The sequence below is a fragment of the Haliaeetus leucocephalus genome, unplaced genomic scaffold (assembly GCF_000737465.1).
Source record: "Haliaeetus leucocephalus isolate CR32 unplaced genomic scaffold, Haliaeetus_leucocephalus-4.0 Scaffold1, whole genome shotgun sequence".
NCBI lineage: Eukaryota > Metazoa > Chordata > Aves > Accipitriformes > Accipitridae > Haliaeetus > Haliaeetus leucocephalus.
The window spans coordinates 13,480,548-13,503,414 of NW_010972437.1; the positions used below are offsets into that span (position 1 = coordinate 13,480,548).

The 22,867-nt window shown below is 39.9% G+C and overlaps 1 protein-coding gene across 1 annotated transcript in view; it reads right to left on the reverse strand.

Annotated features, from left to right (window-relative positions):
• The window catches only part of CERS6 (ceramide synthase 6), a 130,037-nt gene that overhangs the window by 72,299 nt on the left and 34,871 nt on the right, over positions 1 to 22,867 (reverse strand). The window contains exons 2-3 of the mRNA XM_010567268.1: positions 14,644 to 14,749; positions 12,009 to 12,139 (exon numbers count right to left, since the gene is read on the reverse strand). Of these exons, the coding sequence (XP_010565570.1) occupies positions 12,009 to 12,139; positions 14,644 to 14,749 (237 nt within the window). The remainder of the gene's footprint in view (positions 1 to 12,008; positions 12,140 to 14,643; positions 14,750 to 22,867) is intronic.

Genomic DNA, 22,867 nt, shown 5'->3' on the forward strand with positions numbered 1-22,867 from the left:
ACCGAAGAAGGCAGTCAGTCTCTTCCATAATTAAGAACTAGACAATTCAAGGTGCGTGGAACATAAGAAAGCAGCAGCTACTGCAGTCTTTGCAGTTTTCCTTTAGTTGTCTTTAATTGTTATATTGTGACTGTAATTTTGAACTACTGTTCACATTAACTAGAACTTAGAGAAGAATTATTTAATTTCCATAACATAAAATAACGATGAGCACACAGAAACCGCAAGAGAATAGAAACCTAGTTAATTTATTCTAACCTTGCTTAATGTGCAATGATAAAGGTAAGTGATCGTGTCTTTGCAGGACCAGCACATGAGTTAATTTAAATTTATTAATTGTGTTAAAAACTGTGTCACAGAAGGCAGTAAGGGCAGGGAATTCAAAGTTTTAAGTAATCCAATTTGACAGAAGAGGGGAATTTCCTAAGATACAAAATGAAAAGTGCTTACAGCACAGTCTAAAGATATGGTGAACACAGTCTGAGGATGCAGCATGGACATCTTTGCCTGTCTGCTCCAGCAGAACAGCATGGGAAGAGGGCTGGCGATTCCTGACAACCAATGTTTTCATTTCCCCCAATCCCATGTTTGGGCACAGAGATGTCCTGAGGCCCAGCTTAAAAAGAGGAAACAGATCATAGACCAGATTCACAGGTAAGCATGGCAGATAAGGTAGGAAAGGAATCACGAGGGAAACCACCAACCTTGCCCAATTCTGCAGTCTGTTTCATACCAGTCTCAAACTAACTGGAGTAAGTCTCTTGAGCAGCATACTACAGAGTTGCAAGACGTCTACTCCCACCTTCCCCTTCACCAGACAGTTCAGCTTTCTGAATGCAGTGGCATAGCAGGGCAAAAAGAACAGAGCCAGACCCAGTATTTTACTATTCAAAATTGAGAAATAATGATAGGAAGACTTCGATAAAGGGTGTAAACACAGCCACAGAAGCCGCTGTTGAGCAGAAAAGCATGCATTCTCTCAGCCAGTGTTAATCTAAGCACTCGTATAGAGCTGGCAGCAGGAAGAGATGCACTTAGAGCACTGTATGGCACACCATGCTGTGCTCCACCACACCATGTCCTCCCACCCAGCCACATCAGAAGGGGCCAGGTGGCTGCAGCAAGTTCCCCCCCTTCTCCCCTCTGCCACACCAAAAGCTGAGTTTTCACATTGGATGCAAGTACTGCCCATGTCTCCCTGGTTTCCCTTCTGTTACTCAGATGCATGCATACACCACACAACCACAAGCAACAGTACTCCAGCATGCTTATGTGACCACCTTGTGACCCACAACAGGAAAATCTGACTGACAAGCATCCCATGTTTTTATGCAGGGTGACCTTTAAGCCCCGTAAGTATAGTGTGCTGCCTTATGAAACCACTGTACAGCCAGCTGTTTGGCACAGGGCAAGGCAAGTGGGAGGGCAAGGACGCAGAGGCCAGGGAGGTGGCCTCTACTGTTCACTAGAGCTTCAACAGTAGCCTGTGCTGCTGAACTACAGCCTGAGCCAGCCTGTGCAAGTACGCCACAGAACAAAAGTACATAATAAAGTCATAAAAGGGTGTATAATTAAGTTGCTTATCCAGCCTGGACACCAAAGAAATGTGAATAGTCCAGAGCCTAATACAGAAGCTCCAAAAGGCAAAGCTGAAGGCGTAAACCTACAGCAAACCACACTGTAACAGCTGGGTGTCATTGCCCAGACTCTGCCTTTGGAAGTGCAAGTTCTGAGCAAGCTGTGCGTTGGAGAGGAGGTATGTTCAAGATGTCTCATCCTGATTCATCAGAGAGCAAGTGTTAGGGCAGAATTAAAATTGCTGTCAGTGACTGCACTGTGTTCTCACAACTTTAAAACTAGGACAGCTTGCCAGCCATTAACTTATTCATGTGTCCAGGGACTCAGGCTACAAATTACATTTTATGTAACTCAAGGCAACCAGTACTGTCTTACTCTCTTTCTCTTGGAGCAGGGAAGCCATCAGTGAACCAGCTCTGAATGACAACATACAAAAAACCACATTTACACTAAATAAAAAGCTTTATCAATACTCTTCTGCACTGACTTCACATGTGGCTTAGAGAGAAATATAAATTCATCTCAGCCTACCCTGGTATCAGACAAAGGAATCAGTAATGTACAAAGCTATTGAGTGCTAGTCTCAAGGAGCAACATCTCACCCTGATGTATAACAGAGCAGGATTTCTGTCTTAGCTTTATATACCCAAACATGACTCCAGGCCTTTTTGCACAGCACTAGTTTCCCTGACATGAGCCTCAGTATAAATGCCTCATTCTCTTTTACCTTCTGTTGAGGCCTTGCATTCAAGCACATCTCTCTTCCTTTTCTGTGATGTTATTAGATATAACACTCTTAAGAGAATAATAGGTCCTTGAATGTATCAATCCCAGAGTCTAGATGTAAGTCTTACAGTACTGTGACAAAAATCGCAGTATTTTACATGCTTACTATAGATAACGACTGCCAGACTCTCTTTGCTACTCTCTACACTTTAGTTGCCACTTGCTAGATGACTTCAATTAGAGCCTCCTTTTTGGCATCCGTGACTCATCTCAACTTCCCTACTACCTGCAGCTATAATAAACTCTTGTTGCACTCAGTGAAGGTCACATCATCCCTCTTCTGGAACAATTTCACAGACTCCAACGCCCTCCACATCTCATTGAAAACCTATGTCCTCCCTCGCCAAGCCGTCTCACAAATCTGACTCTGCCAACACCTGAGCCTCTACTCCCTGCTACGCCCTTCGTGCCACAAACGCTGTTTGGTCACATGGCTCTTCTCTTCCTTACCTCTGTACTCCAGTTTCAGCATGCATGATACTTTACAAAGACTTAAGATTAGTCTTCATAAGTTTTCTAAGCAAACTATGGATACAGTCTATTTATCAGCACAATACTAAATACTCTGGTTGCCCAAGTAAATAAAATAATCTGTTTAATTACAAATTACTGCTGAATTATTGCCTCAGGAGAGCAATGAATTCCATGACAGAAACATGAAATCCTGTTTAATTTCTCAGAGTGTGAAAAACTATTCAATTTTCACTATTCAATTTTGAATATGCTCCTTTTCTTTTTCATTTGATACCTGCTGGTTCTTGCACAATGAGATAGGCAGTTGCTGTATTCCATTTATTTTCTTTATACAAGTCATCATTTCCATATGCTTTTATCTTGTACTAAGGTGACCCTCTCTCTTCTTCTGTTGTGCTTCTGATCTCCTGCACAATCCCTGTAGCATCTACAGTCACAGTGCTGCTATTTGCATCTGCAAAGTACCATACTCTCACATTACATTTAATGACAATTTTAATTCAAAATGGCAATGGAACAGTTTGTTCTGCTCACACCAGCCTAGCAGCACAATGGGAAATAGTGACAGGCAACCCAGCTCTATAGGTTTCACCAGTAACAGTTCTATTCCCTTCAAAGACAGTTTTGCCTGAGTAGTGTAAGAGCTAGCCTTTGTTGTTCCACCTTGCCTTACACTAACACCATCATTAAATCTGTATCACCTGATGTATGAAACCTTATCTAGACATTTCACAGAGTTCACAGTTGCAAGAGACCCAACTAGTTTGGATGGGCTCATATCCACAGTGCTCCGGGCTGGAACGCTGGACGGCATGTGCCCAGGATCTAACTTCACATTCACATGAAATACAGCTCAAATACCATGAGGATTTGTGGGTTTGTGGTTATTTTTGTGCCCGCCCCCCCCCCCTTTCTTTTCTTCCATCCCTGCAAGAAGGATCCAGATTTCTGAAATACTAAGACTGTTGTATTGCACTTTGCCAGAATAGTGTTTTTATAGCCTGACACCAAGCATGTGCTGCTTGCCCTATGGCACAATGTAGAGGCACTAGCCCTGCTTGGATAACAAGACTATGCCAGCTGGAAGAGTCAGATGTGGCAAATTTTATACCCATATCATCTGTCTGGAGGAAACCGTGGAGTGAATTATCTTTTCAATGAATTATCCTTTCAATAGTGCCTGCATTCCCTTTTGGCAAGAGGTAGCAGCATCACCACAGAAGGAGTCCAGTAGCAAATCAGTATTCATGATGTGCAGCCCATGGGAGATGTGACCACCTGAGGCAAAATGGAGTGAAGGCACACCCTTATTTTCCAGCTTTCATTCCATTGTGAAGGCAAAGGTGACTTTTTTAGACACTATTTTGTTTCAAGTAAATGAGAGCCGAGATCTTCAAGCTGCTCTTTTTAGAGACACGCTTAACATAATGAAAACAGTAATAGAACCTCACAAGTTTGATAATACCAAGAATCCATTTTTGTTATTAGTTGTTGTCTCTCTAGCATTTCTACTGTAGAAACACACAGCAGGTTTATGACTCCCTTCTTTTAGTGGTTAAAAACCAAATCAAACAGGAACACACTTCTTGCTTTACAAGCAATTTATGGCTATTTAAGAGCCACCAATTTACTTTCACCAGCATTTTTATGACATACTTCTATCAGGATTCATTGACATGAATTTCCCCTATCTTTTAATGGAAAGATACACATTACTTAGTTACATGACATTAAGTAAAGAAAAAATAAATAAATAAGTAATCAATAAAGACTTTCAGAAAACACCACTGAAGTGGTCTTTCCCTCTGATGAAGGCTGTCAGACTCAACCTTTATTCGTTTTTCAAGTGCAACTAGTACAAACCAACAAGGACTTCACGTGAAAAAAAAAAAAAATCAAAACTGTCGACAGGGCTCTGTATGTGTTATAATAAAAAATAAAATTGTTGGTTCCAACAACAAAAAAATCCTGCCAGCCATGAAGATTTATGCTAAGTGAGAGTAATTTCTCAGATAATTAATTTGAAAAGGGCACATTGTTTTACAAAGACAGATCACATAGCAGTTGCTCCTCTTTCCTTTTGATCTAATAAACTTGGCACAGCTGGAGCATACAGACAGCAGCAGCAAACAGTGACACAGAAAAACTTCTTCAAAGTGAAGTAGGATGCCTCAAAATTTATTTTGCAAAGGGCTACACTTTGCTGAGTGGATTTAAAGAAAAATCTGTGTTCACACCATTTAGCCTCAATCTGATGCTCCAGTAGGTTAAAAGAAGTTAGCTTGGGCAACTTAGCTTGACACTGGCACTCAGAGAAACTGGGTCAATCACAGCAGCTGACAGCTTCCCTGGCTTTCCCTTTACAGGTCTGTTTTAACATGGTGGTGTTTTGAGTTAGCAGCTTTGGGGAAACCACCTTGTTGCCTGACCTGAGCCAAGCAGTCTCTTGGCTATAAACCCAGCTATTGTGTTTGAAGGAATACTCCTCCTCTTATTTTTCCTGCCCAACTCCCTTTGTTTTAAGGCCATAGTGGGGAGAAAGGGAAAAAAAAAACCAACTACATCCAGACACAGAGAGGTGTACACAAATATACACTCCCTACTCCTCCATGATATCGCACAATACTGTGTTCTTCAGACACCACTAACAGGAATACAAAGTAGCTGCTCCAGTATCCTAACACTTTCTGAGAAACACCAATGAATATTTCACTCAAGGTCACAGAAAGCTAACTGAAATACTGAAAAGAAGTAAAGTTAAGGATCAGCAAGAAAAATATGCAAATGACTCACTTTTTTCACCTGTATAAACATTTATCAGTCCTATTAACTGTTTCAGTACAAAGTGTTCCAGAAGAAATAAATCAGTAATTAGAGGCTTCCAATACTATGCCTCATTGCAGATTTTGCTGCTATTTCACAGTGACTTCCAGAAATTTTGGATTGTCCTTGATGCTTTCTCTTTCAGGCGAGACTGCTGTCCTATGATCATATGTCAACAGAAGCACCTCTCCCAGAAGCACGCAGCCCACTGCAGGACATTACAAGAAGGAGCAGCAGAACTAAGTATCTGCCCAGTTTAAAAAAAAATAAAAAATCCAGAGTTATAATAGCAAGGAAAACATCTAACTTTTCATCAGCATACTAGTCCGGTGTGCAGTTTCCCTTTCACCAAGCAGGTGGTTGAGTTACCAGTGCTTTAGATTTCCTGAACAGACCGGAGCAGCAGGGGAGAGGTTATGCCTCATACCTGTGAGAGAGGGAGAAGGAGCAGCCATTCCTGCCCCATGGAAAACAGCAGAGGAAAACGAGGGAGATTTGGTAATTCTATGGCCATTGAACAGTAATTATCACACTCGCCCCAGAGCACATAGCATGGCATGACAGACCCATCCCCTTGTTCTCTTTTCTGGTTGTGAAACACTAGTTAGTCCTCAGTTGCATGTACCACTGAGGCAGCTGAAAACCTGTATTCACAAATCAGAATTAAATGGACCCATAATACCATTTACCACATATTTTTGCTTGCATCTCAAAGATCATTGTATTCAGCAGTGTTTTAGAAGCTGACTTAAGAGGGCCTGAGGCTATTAAAAATTCAGAGCTAGAAGCTTTTTGACGCCTATTTATTTTCTAGTGCTTTACTGCTACACACAAAGCACAGACTGATGAATTCTTTTATGCGCTTTGTTAAGATTTGTATCAGCACAGTTCAGAATTTCAACAACCAAGCAGCTGTCTCAATTTCTTTCCCTTGCATAGTTATTTTTCCAGTACAATTTTGTAGGAGAGAATTACTCTGCTAGTCGAGAAAAGCAATATGGCCAAGAAGTTGCAAACTGCCCATAAAATTTTCACACAAATGTACATGACGAGAAAAAAGTATTCTGTATATATCTGTCTCTATACACACACACGTGCACACACACATATATACAGCTATAGATAGATAAAATCTCCCCAAAAGCAACGTACATAAACACAGTTTCAATTCCTTAGGAAAAAGAGTATGTTCTGACTCAGAGATGAGACAGAGACTGTTCTGACCCCTACATCAAAACTAAAAGACACCCCACTTACAGATACTTTAGTATCCAAGCTTTTTCTGGAGAAGAATGAGGGGAAAAAAAATCTTTGGCCTTTCAGTCAGCACATTTCCATGTTTTCACATGCAGACTGTTGCATAAATGCAAAAAATTCTCTTGGCCATATGTTTCCGCCAGCCACTCCTTGGAAACCATGTAAATGTGTCTAATAAACAGCTTGTTTAAATGTACATAGCTCTAGGACAGACAAGTCATGAGCCTGATGACGTTCCCAAGTCCCAGGCTAATAACTTAGGGCATCATGGGTTCTCTCCCTTTGCTCCGGACAGCAAGGGAGGCCAGGATGCTTGCTCTTTCTATACTATTTATTCTTTGAGAAAAGCAAACATGCCTATGCACTGGTAGTGTGAGCAGCAGCGCAATACACTGAAACTGGGAAGAAACTGGAAGTGGTTTGGGAATCACTACTGCATTGGCCTTCTGACATGTCAGACATTAACAAAGACATTCCTGGATCCTATATTCTGTCTGGCAATCAGCAAAGTCCCCATTCATAGTCTTCCAAGAGTTACATCGTCCCAGGGGTCCGCAGCATACCTTGAAGCCCTTTCCCCAGTAGCTTATTCCATGCCTGGAATTCCCATTCCACTATATTCAGATGCAACATTCTTCATTAAGATGTTTTTGGGAACATATTTCTGGTCAGACACCTTTTTTTTTTTTTTTAAATACATTTCTGTGCTAGAACTATGTTCCAGCAGAGTTGTTAGACCAATTGATCCAATTTATACCACTATAAAAAGTCCTCTGCAGAAACAACTTTTAGCCTTGTAAAGTACTGCAGATACTCTCCATGAATAACACAGAAACCACATGAGCTTCAGAAAAGACTCAAGACAATCCACTTCCTTGTGTTTTCTCATGCGCTGCATACTCCAAGTGCAGAGCACAAGGTCCTTACCCTACTCTTGATCAGGAGAAAGCTTGTTTTTCCTTGATGTTAGGCAGTGCCATGGGGACAGAGAGAAAGGAATAAAAATCAACAGAAATGCATGGCAATAGAAAAGTCTACTTTGCTCAGTTCACCACTTTTTCTTCTCCTTTATGCAACTTTGATCTATCAAGTTGAGGAAAGAAGCAAAACTGCCTAAATTCCCACAAGAGAAAGAAAAGCTATGGACAGACTCTCCCCAGAAGCTAAAATAGCAAGCTAAGTGCCTGAGCATTACAATCTGAGGTTATACTAGGTGGATGCCTTTCCTAGTGACTACAAATACTCTGCTGTTAACTCCAAGTTTCATGTCAGAATCACCAAATCCTTAAGAAACAACCCATTGACTTGCTAGTAAAATAATCATCAGCACCCCATTTATTACTGTCTTTCTGACTAATACTGGATCATGAATCATCACCTCATGAAATTATCTACTTCATATTTCATATAGGTACTTATCACCATAGCATCTGAAATCTTAAGCAGGTACGTGATGCCACTAAAGTCTCACCATTAGCAGTCTCCACAGCTCAGACAATCAAATGGCGCCTTCTCTTTCAGATTGACACACAAAACTCTATGGGGTGATTGCTGGCTAAGGTCCCTGAAAAGTAATTTATTTTCGCCACAAGGCTGTGGCACAAACAGTGTCTATAGACAAGAGATTTTATTACTGTCTTTTTCTTCCTATAACCACCATCTGCTAATGCCCAGGACATCTGATGAAGGCTGGCAGCAAAGGAATTATTCCATTTTTGGGGGGGGGGGGGGGGGGAAAAAAAAAAGTGTACATTTTGGAGTTTCTCTGCACTCTGTTTAGGACCAGAATGGAAGTTGCTTGAAAAGAAACAGAAGGGAAGGGGTAGAGAAAGTGAGAAATCTGGGACAAGAAGAATCTGATCAAGTTACTGTTTTAGTCTGTTTGGGCCTGGATTTTGGGTGTCATTCATCCCAGCCAAGCATGTTTATCATTGAGTTTCACTCTCAGCCTTTGTCCTATTGAAGCTCCTCTACCTTAGATAGTACCCACACTACTCAATGGCAAGAAAGATAAGGCAGTCAAGAATGGTCTATGGCCCTTTTGGCACTGCTGCCTTCTCCTTTGCATCATGGAAAAGCCACTCTGGGCCCAAGGAACATTTTTTCTAGTAGTAAATTGAATTATCTCCATGTAAAAAGAGTCAGAGCTCTTTTTAAGCAGCTCCACATTTGCTGTGGGTTCTGTCACTTTTCTTCCCAAGTCACAGTCGATCAATGCAGTTGCCAGCAAAACTGAAGTCTTCTCTGGAAGGACAACAGCAGTTCAACAATTGAAGGTGTAGGTGGGGATCACTGTCATTTTGCTTGCTCTGTGCCTGCTTATTACATAAGGGCACATTTCGTTCTCTGTCAGGGTTACAAAACTCTCCACTGGTGCCCCAGTTACTGAAGACTTGGAGTGCTCCCCTTCCCATGACTGTCACGGGAACATGTGCTTTATGCAGCCTGGAGCTCCAAAGCAGCCACCAGACATGGACTCTTCATCCAAAAGCCACCTCATTAACTCAATCGCTGTGAAAAGGCTACAGAGCTCATACAGAAGGATTTCTTTGCTGAACTGAAGCACCTTGCTTAGTGCTCTGATGGATAATTTAACTAGACAACCGTTTAACACCCACACTGAGGGGAAAAAAGGGTATCCCTGGCTTCTCGGTGCTGTTCTGACTACCCGCCAACAACTCCATCCAGCACGTGTGACGGGACAGCTGGTGGCACACACTGCACCACTGGAAATGTTATCAAGGCAATGCACACACAGTCGGTTGGATAACACCACATTCTCACAGCAGCATGTATGTATAGAGATGGAGAGGCAACTCCCACTGCACCATCTGCAAACCACGAGCAGAGAGAACCTGAACTATCCACTTATTATTATTTAGGCCACCTTGCTTCTTTAGGACAAGTATTATCATTGCTATTAAGTACACATATTGTAGTAATGCCCAACGGCTCTCTCTAAATGAAGCTAGCACTTAATTCTGTCAGTGTTAAGTTAATGACATTCATTACAGCTTGACCTTACCTTCCAGTTTGCACTCATAGCTCTCATCTGCATGCTTTTTCCATAACGTATACAACAAAGGAGCAAGTTCAGCACCCATAACTTTCCTATCTGTGCCTGTATTTCATGGTATGTTTAAGTTTTTTCTACCTCTAGGTCAGCCCAAATGTGCTGGCACTAATGCAAAAGAGTGAAGTCTTTGACCCGACTTACAGAAGCAGCCAAATACACCACCCAAATACGCTAGCTCTAACAGTAATACAGTTTTAATTTTTCTCCAAGATTCCACAGCCATTCCTACAAGTTAAGCAGACAAATGTGTATGTACATTAACAGCCACAACCCTTGTAGAAAAATGGTTGTTGTTCACTGATCTCAAAAATTAGTAACTCTAAGACCACCAAATGCTGGCAACAGGATGACCAGGCTTATCCATAATCTCACCCTGCCTGGCTTTATTAAATATTATGTGGGGTGGATTTTAGCTGTAAATGCCAAGGAAAGGACTTAAGCACTCTGACAGTTAAGTTCCTCTGTTTATTAAAGGGCAATCATTTTCAGACAATTTATCGTTCTTCTAAAATAAAAAAAAGGACTCTTTGAGCTAGAGAGACAATATGCTTAACAGTAACTCTTCTAATTTCTCTCCTATTCAGTCCTTAGTTGAAAGTAAGTATCAGTTGCTACTCAAATAACATTTCATCTGTGGTTTGGCTTTAGAAAAAAATGCCTTAATACATTATTTATTCAGGACCATATTATGAATCTTCCTGTATGTCGCCACAGGAAACTAAGGTTCAAGGAAAATACTCAGGAAACCTATGAAAGGAAAAAGTATGAAATATATTTAGGAAATCTGCATGAATGATACAACAGTATATTCCACAAGTTGTTTTTTTTAAACACACACACTCCTCCCCTCTCACTCTGTCTGGTCTGCAGTGTTTTTGTGACTTCTTTACTTGCAATTTCTTAAAGAAATCATTTAAGAATTATCAGGAATAAAAACCAACCCCAAAACTTGGAAAACAATACTAACTAAGATTTGCTTTCTAGCTTAAATAGGCTTCCTCTATTTCTGCTGACATTTCTACCTAACACTTCTTTACCAGCTAAGAAAAAGTATAATTAGAATTTTAAGCCAGCAATAACACAACTACTTGACCAACAGGGTATAATAAAGCCAATACTTGTTTATGGCCTCAGCAATATTTGCCAAGTCTCTTGATTTGAAGCATGTAAAATTTGCCTTAAATGCATAACCTTCCACATCAAAGGAACAACATCCAGCAGTGCTAGAGGGCTAAGTCTAGGAATTAATGAGTCTTTCAAATAAACTAGTGTTGTTCTTTGTATTTTGTTATGAATTCAATGCCTATCAGTCTTCCTTTAAGAAAAACATGTAAATATTAAGTAGATTTAATTTTCCATGCTCTTTCAATGCAGATTAAGTATTAATATGTTACATCCAGCTGGCATGGAAATGTAACTCAGATACTAAAAACAATGGAGTCCAATTAGAAAATGACCTTTATATAGATAACCAGTTTGAAAAGCAGCTGAGTGCTGGGAAAGATTCCTTAAAAGTAAACCCTGGCAGGTGAAAAATAACTTCCTAAACAAAGTGTAGGAACCTTTAGCTTCTCAGAGTTCAGTGCACCCAGGGAAATGGGCTAGTAAAGGGGACAAGCCTGGGATGAGAAAAAACAAAGAAAGGGTTTAACAACCCAACTGGCTTTTATCTTTACTCCTCCATCTCAGATCTCTGTCAGGTTGTATAGCTAAAGGTTGTGCTGTTAAGACAGCTTCCCACCCTAACACCAGGCAATTTGTCTGAAAGGGTCAGGCTGGCACCCTGACAGTAAGAATCACAACCACCTGATTTCTGAAAGCTTTTCACCGTTGAAAGCACACAAAAAGTACAATCTGACTCCAGGAGAAAGGAAATTGTTTTTCTCATTCAAGAAGTTACATTCTATCAATTTGAATAATTTTCTACCTGTCTACAAAAATACACATGAAGAACAAAGGGGAAAACTCATGAGGACACAGGCTCAACAAGACTAAAGAGAACACGCATCCTTACATGCTCTCACAGAACTTTGTAAGAGTGCTGGGCTTTTCCTGGTTGCGTCTTTGTCGAAACCAGCGTTGAATGCTGCGTACATCCCAGTCCAGCTGCTTGGAGAGGCCCTCCAGCCTCTTCTCATCTGGATGCTACAGAACAGAGAAGGATAAAAATTGTTTCTTTGCCCAACTGCAGTAAGTCCACTTTAAATTTACAACCACCGTAATTGCCTCTTGATGTCTTAGAGGCTGCCTGTCAAACACATGGATACATAGAAATAAAATCACTTTCACAGAAATCTCTGCTGGCAGATCCACATCAAAATACGTTTACAGTAACTATTATTAATCTAGAAGGACATATGCTGTAATATTGCATGCAGGTTATTACTAATAAGAAAGTTAAAGGGGAAAATTGGATGAAAACTTGCTTGAAACTTGAAAGTGATGATAAATAGAGATAAAATGCCACGCATTTCTCGAGCAGTGGGGCTTACAAACACCCCCTGCCAGCCACATGCTATGCCTGTTCCACCCTCCTGTATCAGGATCTTTGTCCTATCAACTGTTGCAGTAGTGGAGACTATTTGACTGACATGGAAAGAAGATATATCCCATGTTTGTGCATATTAATGTTAAAAAATGAGGTCATTAAACAAAGTGACAACTTCTAAAGGAAAATCACCTTGACCACAGGGAGAGAGAATTTTTTTCTGTAAAATTAGCTACACACAATTATTCTCCAAAGCAGCAAATGTGGAACTCTCATTTCATTAGAGCAGCTGCAAGATGGTGCAGAGGTAAGGCAAAAGCAAAATGAGTCTGTCCTCAATTTGACTACTATACGGAGAAGAGGAGTACAGGCCATGTTTCTAATCATGCAGCAAATCTACCTGTACAGTACTGCATGAGGACTATTTATATATTTCTCCTGATCCCATTCTTTTTTAAAGAAACAGAAAAAGCTTTTGGACAATTTGTTTTCTGGAGCTTTAGCTTTATTTCTGCAAGCCACTTACATACATTGAATGAGATGCAAGAGCTGCCACGATAAAGACTTTTTTAAATGTTGCAAGAGGTAAAACAGCAAAGCTTCTATCAGGCTGAAATTTCATCTATCAGCCTCTAGGAAAAGACATGAAGGAAAGGGATAGGAAAGGATAAGACAAGGGAAGTATTTGCCATCCATCTCAAAAAAAAATAAAAAAAAGTTTTTTTAGTCAACCAAAGTAGCCACTAGTTTTTCAATGGAAGGTTAAGAAAAGCCATTCTCTGTCACTTTAGAGAAATCAAATGACTGATGCAGCTCATGGGAGTTTGACCAGAGAGAACTGCTGCACATAACTCAAAAAAGACGGCTAGCTAAATCAGACAGTTTCTCTGAGAGCAGCTACTAGAAGCCCTACCAAACTCTTGCAGGAAAGTAGATACTTTCCTTTGGAGCTCTTCCCACTTGTCTCCATGTACTGGGTGCTGGCAGCGGTGTGTGCCAGCTCATACCATGGCTCACAGGCACTAGTTAGATTACTTCACACCCTCAGGCCCTGTGTTGGACTAGCAGATACTGCAAGGTAAAATTTAAAAAAAAAAAAAAAAAAAAATCATCCCATTCTTCCTCCAGCTGAGTCTGGGCAAGAGCACATGTGCTGCAGCTTTTAGAAACAAGGTATGTGTGATTCCCTCCCTGAAAACAGGACAAAAACCACACCAAGTGCCATGGTGATCTTGGGAGACGGTAGGACACACAAGCAAGACAGATCCATGGCATATGGTGCTGTCCCTGACACTGAACCCAATTTTGCCCTCTATGACCCTAATACACTCTGAAGTTTAGGCTGATGCCTTTGCTGTGGCATGCCTAGCTGCAGCCTGGAGCCGAGGTGGGACTGAGAAGTTCCTGCAGCACAGTGACTTTGTCCTTCAGGCCTCCACAGGCCTTTCTGCTACAAAGCAGCTGACCACTGAGGTCTTCAGGAGATGCTAAAGGACACCTGCTCACTGCTACAGGAAAGCTCAGAGTGCTTCAAAAGCACGGACAGGAGGACATAGGGGTTTAGTTGAGATGTCATACAGTGAGAGCTGTAGAGACAGAGACATAAGTGGTAGGGGAAAAACTTGTATTGTACAAAAAAAAAAAAAAATCTGTAAGCTCTAAAACATTATTCAGTCAGTTCCCCCCACTTTTCTAGCTGTGGACATTGAAGGACATTCATCACAATGTAAACAGCTGGGACACCAGCAAGCCACCAGCGTCCTGTGTTTAGGCAGTTCCCCTAGAAGGAGTAGCTTTGAAGTTTCATGGAAAACACAGTAAGGCCAATCTTACTGGCTCACAATTTGCTCTTTTTTCAAAAAACCTGATGATTTTGTGGAAATTTCTAAAAGACAAGAAGCAAAAAGAAGTAGGTGGCCATATGGCACCTACAAAGTGTTTCTGTAACAATTTTTTTTGATTAAAAGCTTACAGGAGACGTCACGAAGGGATCCACAACTGCACAAGCTGGCATGCCAATGACAACCTTGACATTTGCATGTTCTGATTTTAGCTGTAAAAATGTAGCACTGCGTTTAGCAGTTAGCTTTGTTTTGTTCAAACATAGTTTATAGTGCCATATCCCACTTTATAAGGTAAATATTTTTTTAAAATACTCTACCTTTGTAATAGCTGTGAAAACTTTTTCCAGGATAGCATTAGGTTGAGCTTTCTGTGGTCCGTTGGCTTGGACTTTAAGGCCTAAGGCACAAGGTTTAGCAATGAACCTGTGAGAAACAGAAGAATGAAAAAAGAAAACAAGTTAAATCCTTCAGTTATTTACTTCATTACTGTTATTAATCAATGACATGTGGTAAATGCACAAACATTATAACCCTGCCAACAAAAACAATACTTAGCCTTACAGCTCAAATGCAAGCTCATACAGGCAATTACATCGCAAAATAAGTAACATCACTTTGAAGGATGAAAGGAACTCCATGGAGCACATGAAACAAAGGATTTTCCTTCATGTTGTGAAAAAAAAAGGATAGAACAAAAGCACAAGAGGAATGCCTCCTAGAGAAGCACCAACTAATGAAAGCAGGGCAGCTTGCAGAGATGAGGAGCACATAATATTCTCCTCCAAACAGAGCCTTTTTCATAAATCAGTTACTGCCTCAGGACTCCTTTTGCACAGTGGATATTCAAACAAAGTCATTAAAGGCAGCAAGCACTTAAGCTGCCCAGTCAATACAATTTTCTAAACCATAAAGTTTAAATGGTGTTGAGCCATGCCTCAAAGACTTTGCTCTTCCTTCAAACTCTTCTGCTAAAATACGAAGCTGTTACAGATCCAAACACCAATCCATAAGTTCATGCAGTTTATAAACTGGGTGTCTCAGATACATTTTAGAGATTAATTACATAGCTTACATTACATACATTCAAAGACCACCATTCCACTCACTGAAAGCTAAATTATTTGTAACTATGAGTCCAACTCTGGAACCCCATGAAAGCTACAAAGTCTGTATAGGAATCACATTCATATATGAAGAGTATGAACTTCTGCCATCTTTGAGCTATGTAACTCTCAATTTCACTTTAAGTGAAGACTTCCGTTTCCTAAGACTTCATTTGCCAGCAGGGACCAAAACAACATACTCCATAGTTAAGAAGTAGTTCCACGTTTATCCAGTTGAATGACCACAAGCTCTTAAGAATCATGGAATTCTTATCCACAAGCAACCCCCATTTTAAACACTGTTTTGAGCTACAACTGCTGTTTCTGCTATGTTTAAGACCACACAGCTGACTAAAGAGAATTAAGTCCTAAGCAATGTTACAGTGCTTACAGCAATAGCATTTGGTAAAGAAAGATGGGTGATGAAAACCCACCTTGTTTTCCTTGTTTTTCCAAGGAAAAATTCTTGACACATTGATACCATTCCCATATGAAATTCAATTCTAATAGCCTGAAATCATTTTGGTGACTATTTGTGAGAGGGGTGAGAAGTCATATATCCAAAGACACATGCAGTGTGTCAGCAAACTCACTATTTGATCCTTGTATAAGAGGGAAAAAAAACTCCATCACCTTATTAGACTCTGTAAAAAGTTTGGTTGCAATCTGGATCGGCTGCAGATTGCAACCATGCTGCTAGCTCCACAGCATCAACCAAATCAATGGCACTGTAGCACTGTAAATTCCCCGCTTTAGGGTTAACAGCTTGGATGATACCAGTTTCACTGCTGAGCTCGAGAAGAAAGCAGTTTTCCACTCATGAAACAGAAGCATATAAGCTCTGTATATGTTGTATGTAAATACAGTGTAATCTAGCTACACTGGAGACTTGTACATTACTTAAAGTATAAGGTGACAAAAGAAGAAGAAATAATTGTATTCTCTAGTCCAACATTGACGTAACTAAACCAGTGCTGGCCATTGCTGTTAGCTGATAGCCAAAAAGGTAGCTGAAGAAGCTAACAAAATGCTCATAGAGTTTGATTTCAGAAATTTACTTTTATAATTTTAAGGAGTTGTAAAACACTTCTAGCCATGTAACAGAGGGGCTGAGAATCTTAGCATCCATGTCCATGGTTTGTACTAAAAAGCTGACACCCCCCCCCCCCAAAAATTCCAGTCTTTGCTATTCAAACAGTTTCCTGAAGAGAAAGCAATAGAGTCAAGCCTAGGTAAGACAGTAAAGGGGATGTCAAGCAATGTTCAAGCTAATTTTACAAAGCCCTACAAGGAAACACAAGTAGAGACAGGGCAGAGGAGTGCTGTAGGTAGAATAAAAGCAAATAAATGAAAGACAACTTCTTCATCAGCTTCATGCATTCAGAGAGGAACCCAAGCTCAGCCTTCACCATCAACAGCAAGAGCAAGAAACTCACTAAATAAGCACAAAAATAAAAATTGCTTCAGATGGATTTTCTGGGCACTGGCAAAGTCAGTCTCCTCTGAAGTAAGACTTGATTTGGGTTTTTTTGTTTGTCAGTTTGGAGGGTGTGGGGTTTTGTTTGGTTGGGTTTTTGGTGGTTGTGTGGGGTTTTTTGGGGGGAGGGAGGTGTTGGTTTGGGGTTTTTTGTTGGTTTTTTTTTGTTTGGGTTTTTTTTGTTTTGTTTTGTTTTACACACATACATCTTTCAACTTCTGTTCTGCTTTTCTCCTGCTGAGTGAAGTAATGAGATAGCCATGATATAACTCCAACAGAAAGGCAGGTCCCTAAACATTCTTATTTAAAAGAAAAAAAAATTAATTCGGTAAAGTCAAAAGCAGATTAAAAAGCCCCAGTTAGAAAAATTCCACAAGGAGCAATTCCAACAAGCATCATGCTGAGCTGATCTTCATTTAAATCTAAGCAAACCAGCTGGGTTTGCTTAAATGCTATTCCTAAAATGACATATCTTGCTAATGAACAGCCTAGATAAATCCAGGACAAAGCACAGATACAGCATTTGTGTAGATTTTAAAAAAAGAAGAGAATTGTAATATTGATGTTATACCCGTGACCTAAAATGAAACACATTTTCTGCTTCAATCTGCTACTTTCTAAACAGGACCATAAATTTTTCTTCCTTTGCTGCTTATGTTTTTCACATGCACCGGAGGAATGGGCACGTGACCAGAACAAGGGTCCACAAGGACAGCAAAGCACAGTAAGTATGTGTGCAGGGTACACTGCTGCAAGACACAGGATGATCTTGGCCAGCTATGTCAGGGAGGAAGGGACATGGAAAGCTTCAAAAAAACCACAAAGGTCTCTCTCCTGATATGCTCTTGTGGTCTTTCTCCACTTTTGAAAAAAAAGCTTTAAAAAAATCCCCTCAAGGGATTGTTAATTCCTATTAGGACACTCAAGGGAAAGAAAGCATTTTTAACAGAAACATTTTACATGTCTTCAATACTGAGCAGGTCTGACCACCAATTCAAGTGTGCGGGAGCCATGTCCATGTGATTACCTTTGGTGGAACTGGTAAAATTTAAGTGATATTTTTTACTTTTCATAAAAAACCTTAACAAATTCAAGCTATACTTTGTAGTATAAAAATTGCTTTTCAAGGTTAAGATAGAATTTAAAAATAGAATTTAATCAATAGGATCCCAAATGCCACACCAGGTACCATAAAAAGCATCGTTAACATAATTCTCACCAACAGTTTTCCATAATAATTTAAATAGATCCATAAGTAAACAAAACAATTAATGTTTGATACATATACAAACTATGAGCATTTTGCCAAATGTTGCACTTCTTAAAAGCACTATTCATTTTTTCCATTTCTGCTAACACTGTGGTATTCAATTCCCTAAGCAGTCTGACTGAAGCCCATGGGACTATTTATCACATAAGGTACTGCAATTAAGAGTGAAGAACTATTGTGAAAGAGTAAGAAGAGCAGAATTGAATATATTGCCAGCTTTTCTCTTTAAAACACGTAAATCTGAACAAATGCCACACTAATAACTCTTTTTCAATGGATTCCAGTACAGCTGACTTGAAAGCTGGTATTCAATTACACAGAAATTAAAGGACAAGCATTTTTTGCCCAATGCAGCCCCATCTATTCTGGAACTAAAAGTGAAAGACCAACATAAACAAGGGAATTAAACTCAGAATTCAAGAACCTTTTTAAAGGCAGCTTCCTCATTCACAGACTAAAGCCACATTTAAAAACAAAACCAACCCAAAAAGCCCACAGCCAGCTAGTTCAGGTAATGTCTGCAGAGCATCGGAGTTGAAAGCACTCAGCCTTTGCAGGCCCATAAATACTGCACCATCTGCCTGAAGAAGACAAGCATTTCCGAGTGTCCTGTACCCCTAAAGGCAGGCGCTGGTTTGCATTTTGGATCCTGCCTGTTTTTCTCAAATTGATTATTTACAACAGTGACAGCAAGGCCTTATACTCCACCCCAAACTCAGAAATCAGTTTTTCTCTAGCAAGGGGTCAAGAAACCCTTTGCAAAATGATCTCTCACCTCTCCTAGAGCATAAAAAAACCCCACCATTTCACCAGAAGTATGTAAATTTGATCAAGAACAAGTACCATGTGGGTTTCCCACTTGCCCTTTAACAAATGCCAACTAGACAAAGACAGCCACTATTACAACAGATGAGTAAGTAGAAAAAGGAGAAGTAAAAAACCAAACAAACCCCCCCCCAAAAAAAAAAAAAAAACCCCCTAAAAATTAACTTTGCCCTGATGGAAGAAGATAAATGCCAGTTGGCCACCACTTGCTCTTTGCAGTGATCGCAGTGGGCACAGTGCTCCTTAGAGGGAGATGAGGATCCCACCTGGCCATCAACCCCGGGGGGAGATGAAACCCCAAACCCACAGCCTCTTCAGAAGCCATTGCCACCACTCCACACTAGACATATAATTCCTCACACTCAGAAAATTACAGCTTAAAAATATGCTGGCTCCACTTCCTGGGCACTCCACACCCTGTAAAAGTTTCTCTTTAGAAATACAAACAGATCACATCTGTCATGAGCACAAATCATCCTGGACACATCAACTGGAAATATAACTGCAGTATCACTGATAAAATAACCTCTAATAAAAGAGTAAGGAAAATGCCCCCACTGGCTCACAGAGCTCTTTCTGTTTTCCTTCACTGGCTATTTGAACCTTACTAATTAATTACCATGTAACCTTTTTAGTTTACTGCTTTTCGTCTTGACAAATTACATCGTTTTAATCCCAGAATTAACTAGAAATGTTAGCATTGACCCTCATAATCCTCGGAGGCTGATGTACATTAGCACTAGCAAAGTCTGCATTGAATAAATATTTTTTTTTTTCAAAGTATCACGAGGGAGGAGGAAAAAAAGTAAAAAGATCTTCTTTATTTGTGATTCTCTGGATTTTACTACAAATCAAACAGCCCTATTTGCAACATGTATCTTTGCCCTGAATTTTGTCAGAAACTAATATATAGCAACTCTGTAGTCATCTGGGACACTGGAAATATGCCTGTAGGGCCTTGCTATACCACGTGAACGTAGTGTTTCCATACCAGCAGGTTATCTGCCATTTCTGAGCTGACCACAGTGGCTACCCTTTAGCAAAACCACGTTTGACAGTTTCTCAGCAGCTTTGAAGACGCTCAAACCACCACAGAGCCCACAACAGGTAAAGAGGGATTACAGGTTTTTTAAACAGCCTAAAAGATCTGCAAGAATTAAGGCTTTCCAAACAGGGCCACAAAAAAAAAAAAAACCAAAACCAAAAGCCAAAACACCACAAACCCCAAAACAAACCATTAAGCTAACAGGGCTAATGAATATTTGATTCATGTAATTAAATATGCTTTTTTTTAAAAAAAAAGTATGAGGAGATATAAAGAAAATACTCAACGGTTCGTTCTTAACTTTCAATTTAAGAAATATCAGTCTTAAAATAATTGACAATGTTAGCTAGCAAGTGATACATGTTAACCAGTTCAAAGCAGGTTTGGTTTCCTTCCCATGCCCTTTGAAGTGATAAAATTGTACTACTTTGCAATGCCTATTTGTCAAATGTTTCTGCTTTATTTAGAAACTTGCTTCATTTCACCAAAATCCTCTCTAGAACAAGACAGCAAGAATCCAGAAATTGAAAACCATAAACCTTTCTCCATTTTTACTGAGGTAAAAAATGCAAAAGAAAGGGGGGCGGGGCAGAAACCAAAACAAAAAAACAACCAAAACCGATCTCAACAACTCTCTCCCCCCACAAGCTGATAAGAAAGGGGCCCAGGAATGGGGAAGCAATAGACTGAATAACAAAAAAGTCTGCTATAGATTCCCCCCACTGCGGGAGGATAACAACTTACTATCTGATCCTTGATTTTATTATACTGTCTTAATATAGTCTGCAATAAAGGCTATTGAACTCATGTCCAATTATTTTTACAAAAGGATAAGGACAAGATTATCCATTCAAGAGAACCCCAATCAAGACAAAGTTTTTTGATGTAGATGAAAAAGGGTGGTTTACACTTCCGCATTTAAAAGTGGCATATCTAAAATAAGTCACCATCACAAGGGATGGAGCTGCAAGAAGTCTTACTAGGCCCCGAACCCAGGAATAACTGCCAACAAAATAAGCTTAGATTATTTTTTTATTATTTATGGACTTCCCCCATCAGATTTAATAAGCTGTCCTGCCATTCACATGCAATATGTTTTAAATGTTATTGTACATCAGGAAGGTTTCTGAAATTTGTTAAATTTTTCATTTAAAACTTTCAAACTATGTGCACTGAGACAAGTGACCTCTCTGCTCCTTGACCTTGAAACCTCTCCCAAAGATTGCAAGCAAAAATTGAATTTGTTTCAGTTTCTGCCCCATTACTGTCATTTCTTAGTTTTGCATCAACCTTCTTGTTCCTCCTGAGTCTTGTTAAAGCAATGACTTTTTCTATCTAGGTGTAACGCATTTTAATGGCTAACAGGCTCTGGAAAATCTTCCCACAAATTAGAAAACCCTTTTTCCTTTATGTGTTTCAAGCACAGAAAGCTTTTTCCTTCACTTAACTTGATTTCGTGGCCAACTTCAATATGGAAGCCCACTCACTTGGTGGCTTTCATCAGTGCAAGAGAGAAAAACTAAGCTAGGGCATATTTCACTTTTATTTTTTTAAATGTTTGTTCACCACAGCTTGAATCATTCCCTTTTGTCTTTCATTTTTATCAAAAGTAGGTCATATTGTGGACCAACAGGCAAGACTAATGGTCTCTTATTAGAGCCCAAAACTTAAGGAGCCCATCCATCCCCTGACCAACAATCCATCTTCTGGGAAGGTACCTCAGTCTGACACAAAGCATCTTCATAAAATCACCCTGGAGACTGCTCCTACATGATCTGTGCTGACATCAAAAATTTCATGAAGCCATCAGGCAGAACCCTGGCTACAAAGTCCCCATGAACACCGAGAATAGGCATTTTTGCTTTAGCCTTTCATGTCCACAAAGACATTTGAGTCAATTACTTGCCAGTGCACAATGAGAGTTTGAATCTCCCCTTCCTGAGCATGCTGAGCATGCATCTACATGGAGAAATTTGAGAAAACTACAGTCAACATGAAGTGTGCAGAGCATCTCTGAGTCATCTCCAAGTATAACGAACTCTAGTTTGAGCTAAGTGGTATACTCTGATTACATACATACAGCATCGCTGTGAACCTGGTAAAAACTCTCACTTGGATGCAGGCATAGTTCAAGTGGTGCTTGCATAAAAGACTGCTCATGTTGCTAATACCAGCCACCTGTGAGCTCCAAATTATGTCCATCAAATCTTCCCGTTTCCTATCAATGTATTTACAAATACCAGGGAGGGTAGTTACAACCAGCAAAAATTCCCCTCTGTGCTAAAGAGGTGCCCAAATCTGTTTTGAAGAGTCTGGGTCCCTTTTTGAAAGACTGATGGAGAACAAATTTTCCCAGCTTATCTACTTTATGGTCTCTAAACACAGATTGTTCCAGGAATTTATGATTACAATTGTCTGACTTGTTGAACATTGCTTGCTGGTTTTAAACAGAAACAATCTAAATTTGCTCTAACTACAAGGATGAGTGAAAGCAGAAGAGGCTTGTTTCTGAGCAGATGCTCAACAGATTTACTGCCATGACATACAAAAACAATTGCTGAATTTGTTTTATTATTTTTGTACGACTGACCTACTTAATTCAGAAGTTACTTGTATCACTAATTTAAAAAAGCAGAAAAATCTTAATAGTCCTAGGACAAATTCAGTAGATAAGACAAGAGTCTTATCTTCAGTATACCTATCCCAGCACTGATTTTGGCTTTATGTTTCCCAACACCTTCTGCTACAGAATGCCCACCAGCATGCAATGTCTGAAGCACAGGCAGGGGTCTTAACCCAGTTAACCTCATCCAGTAGCTAT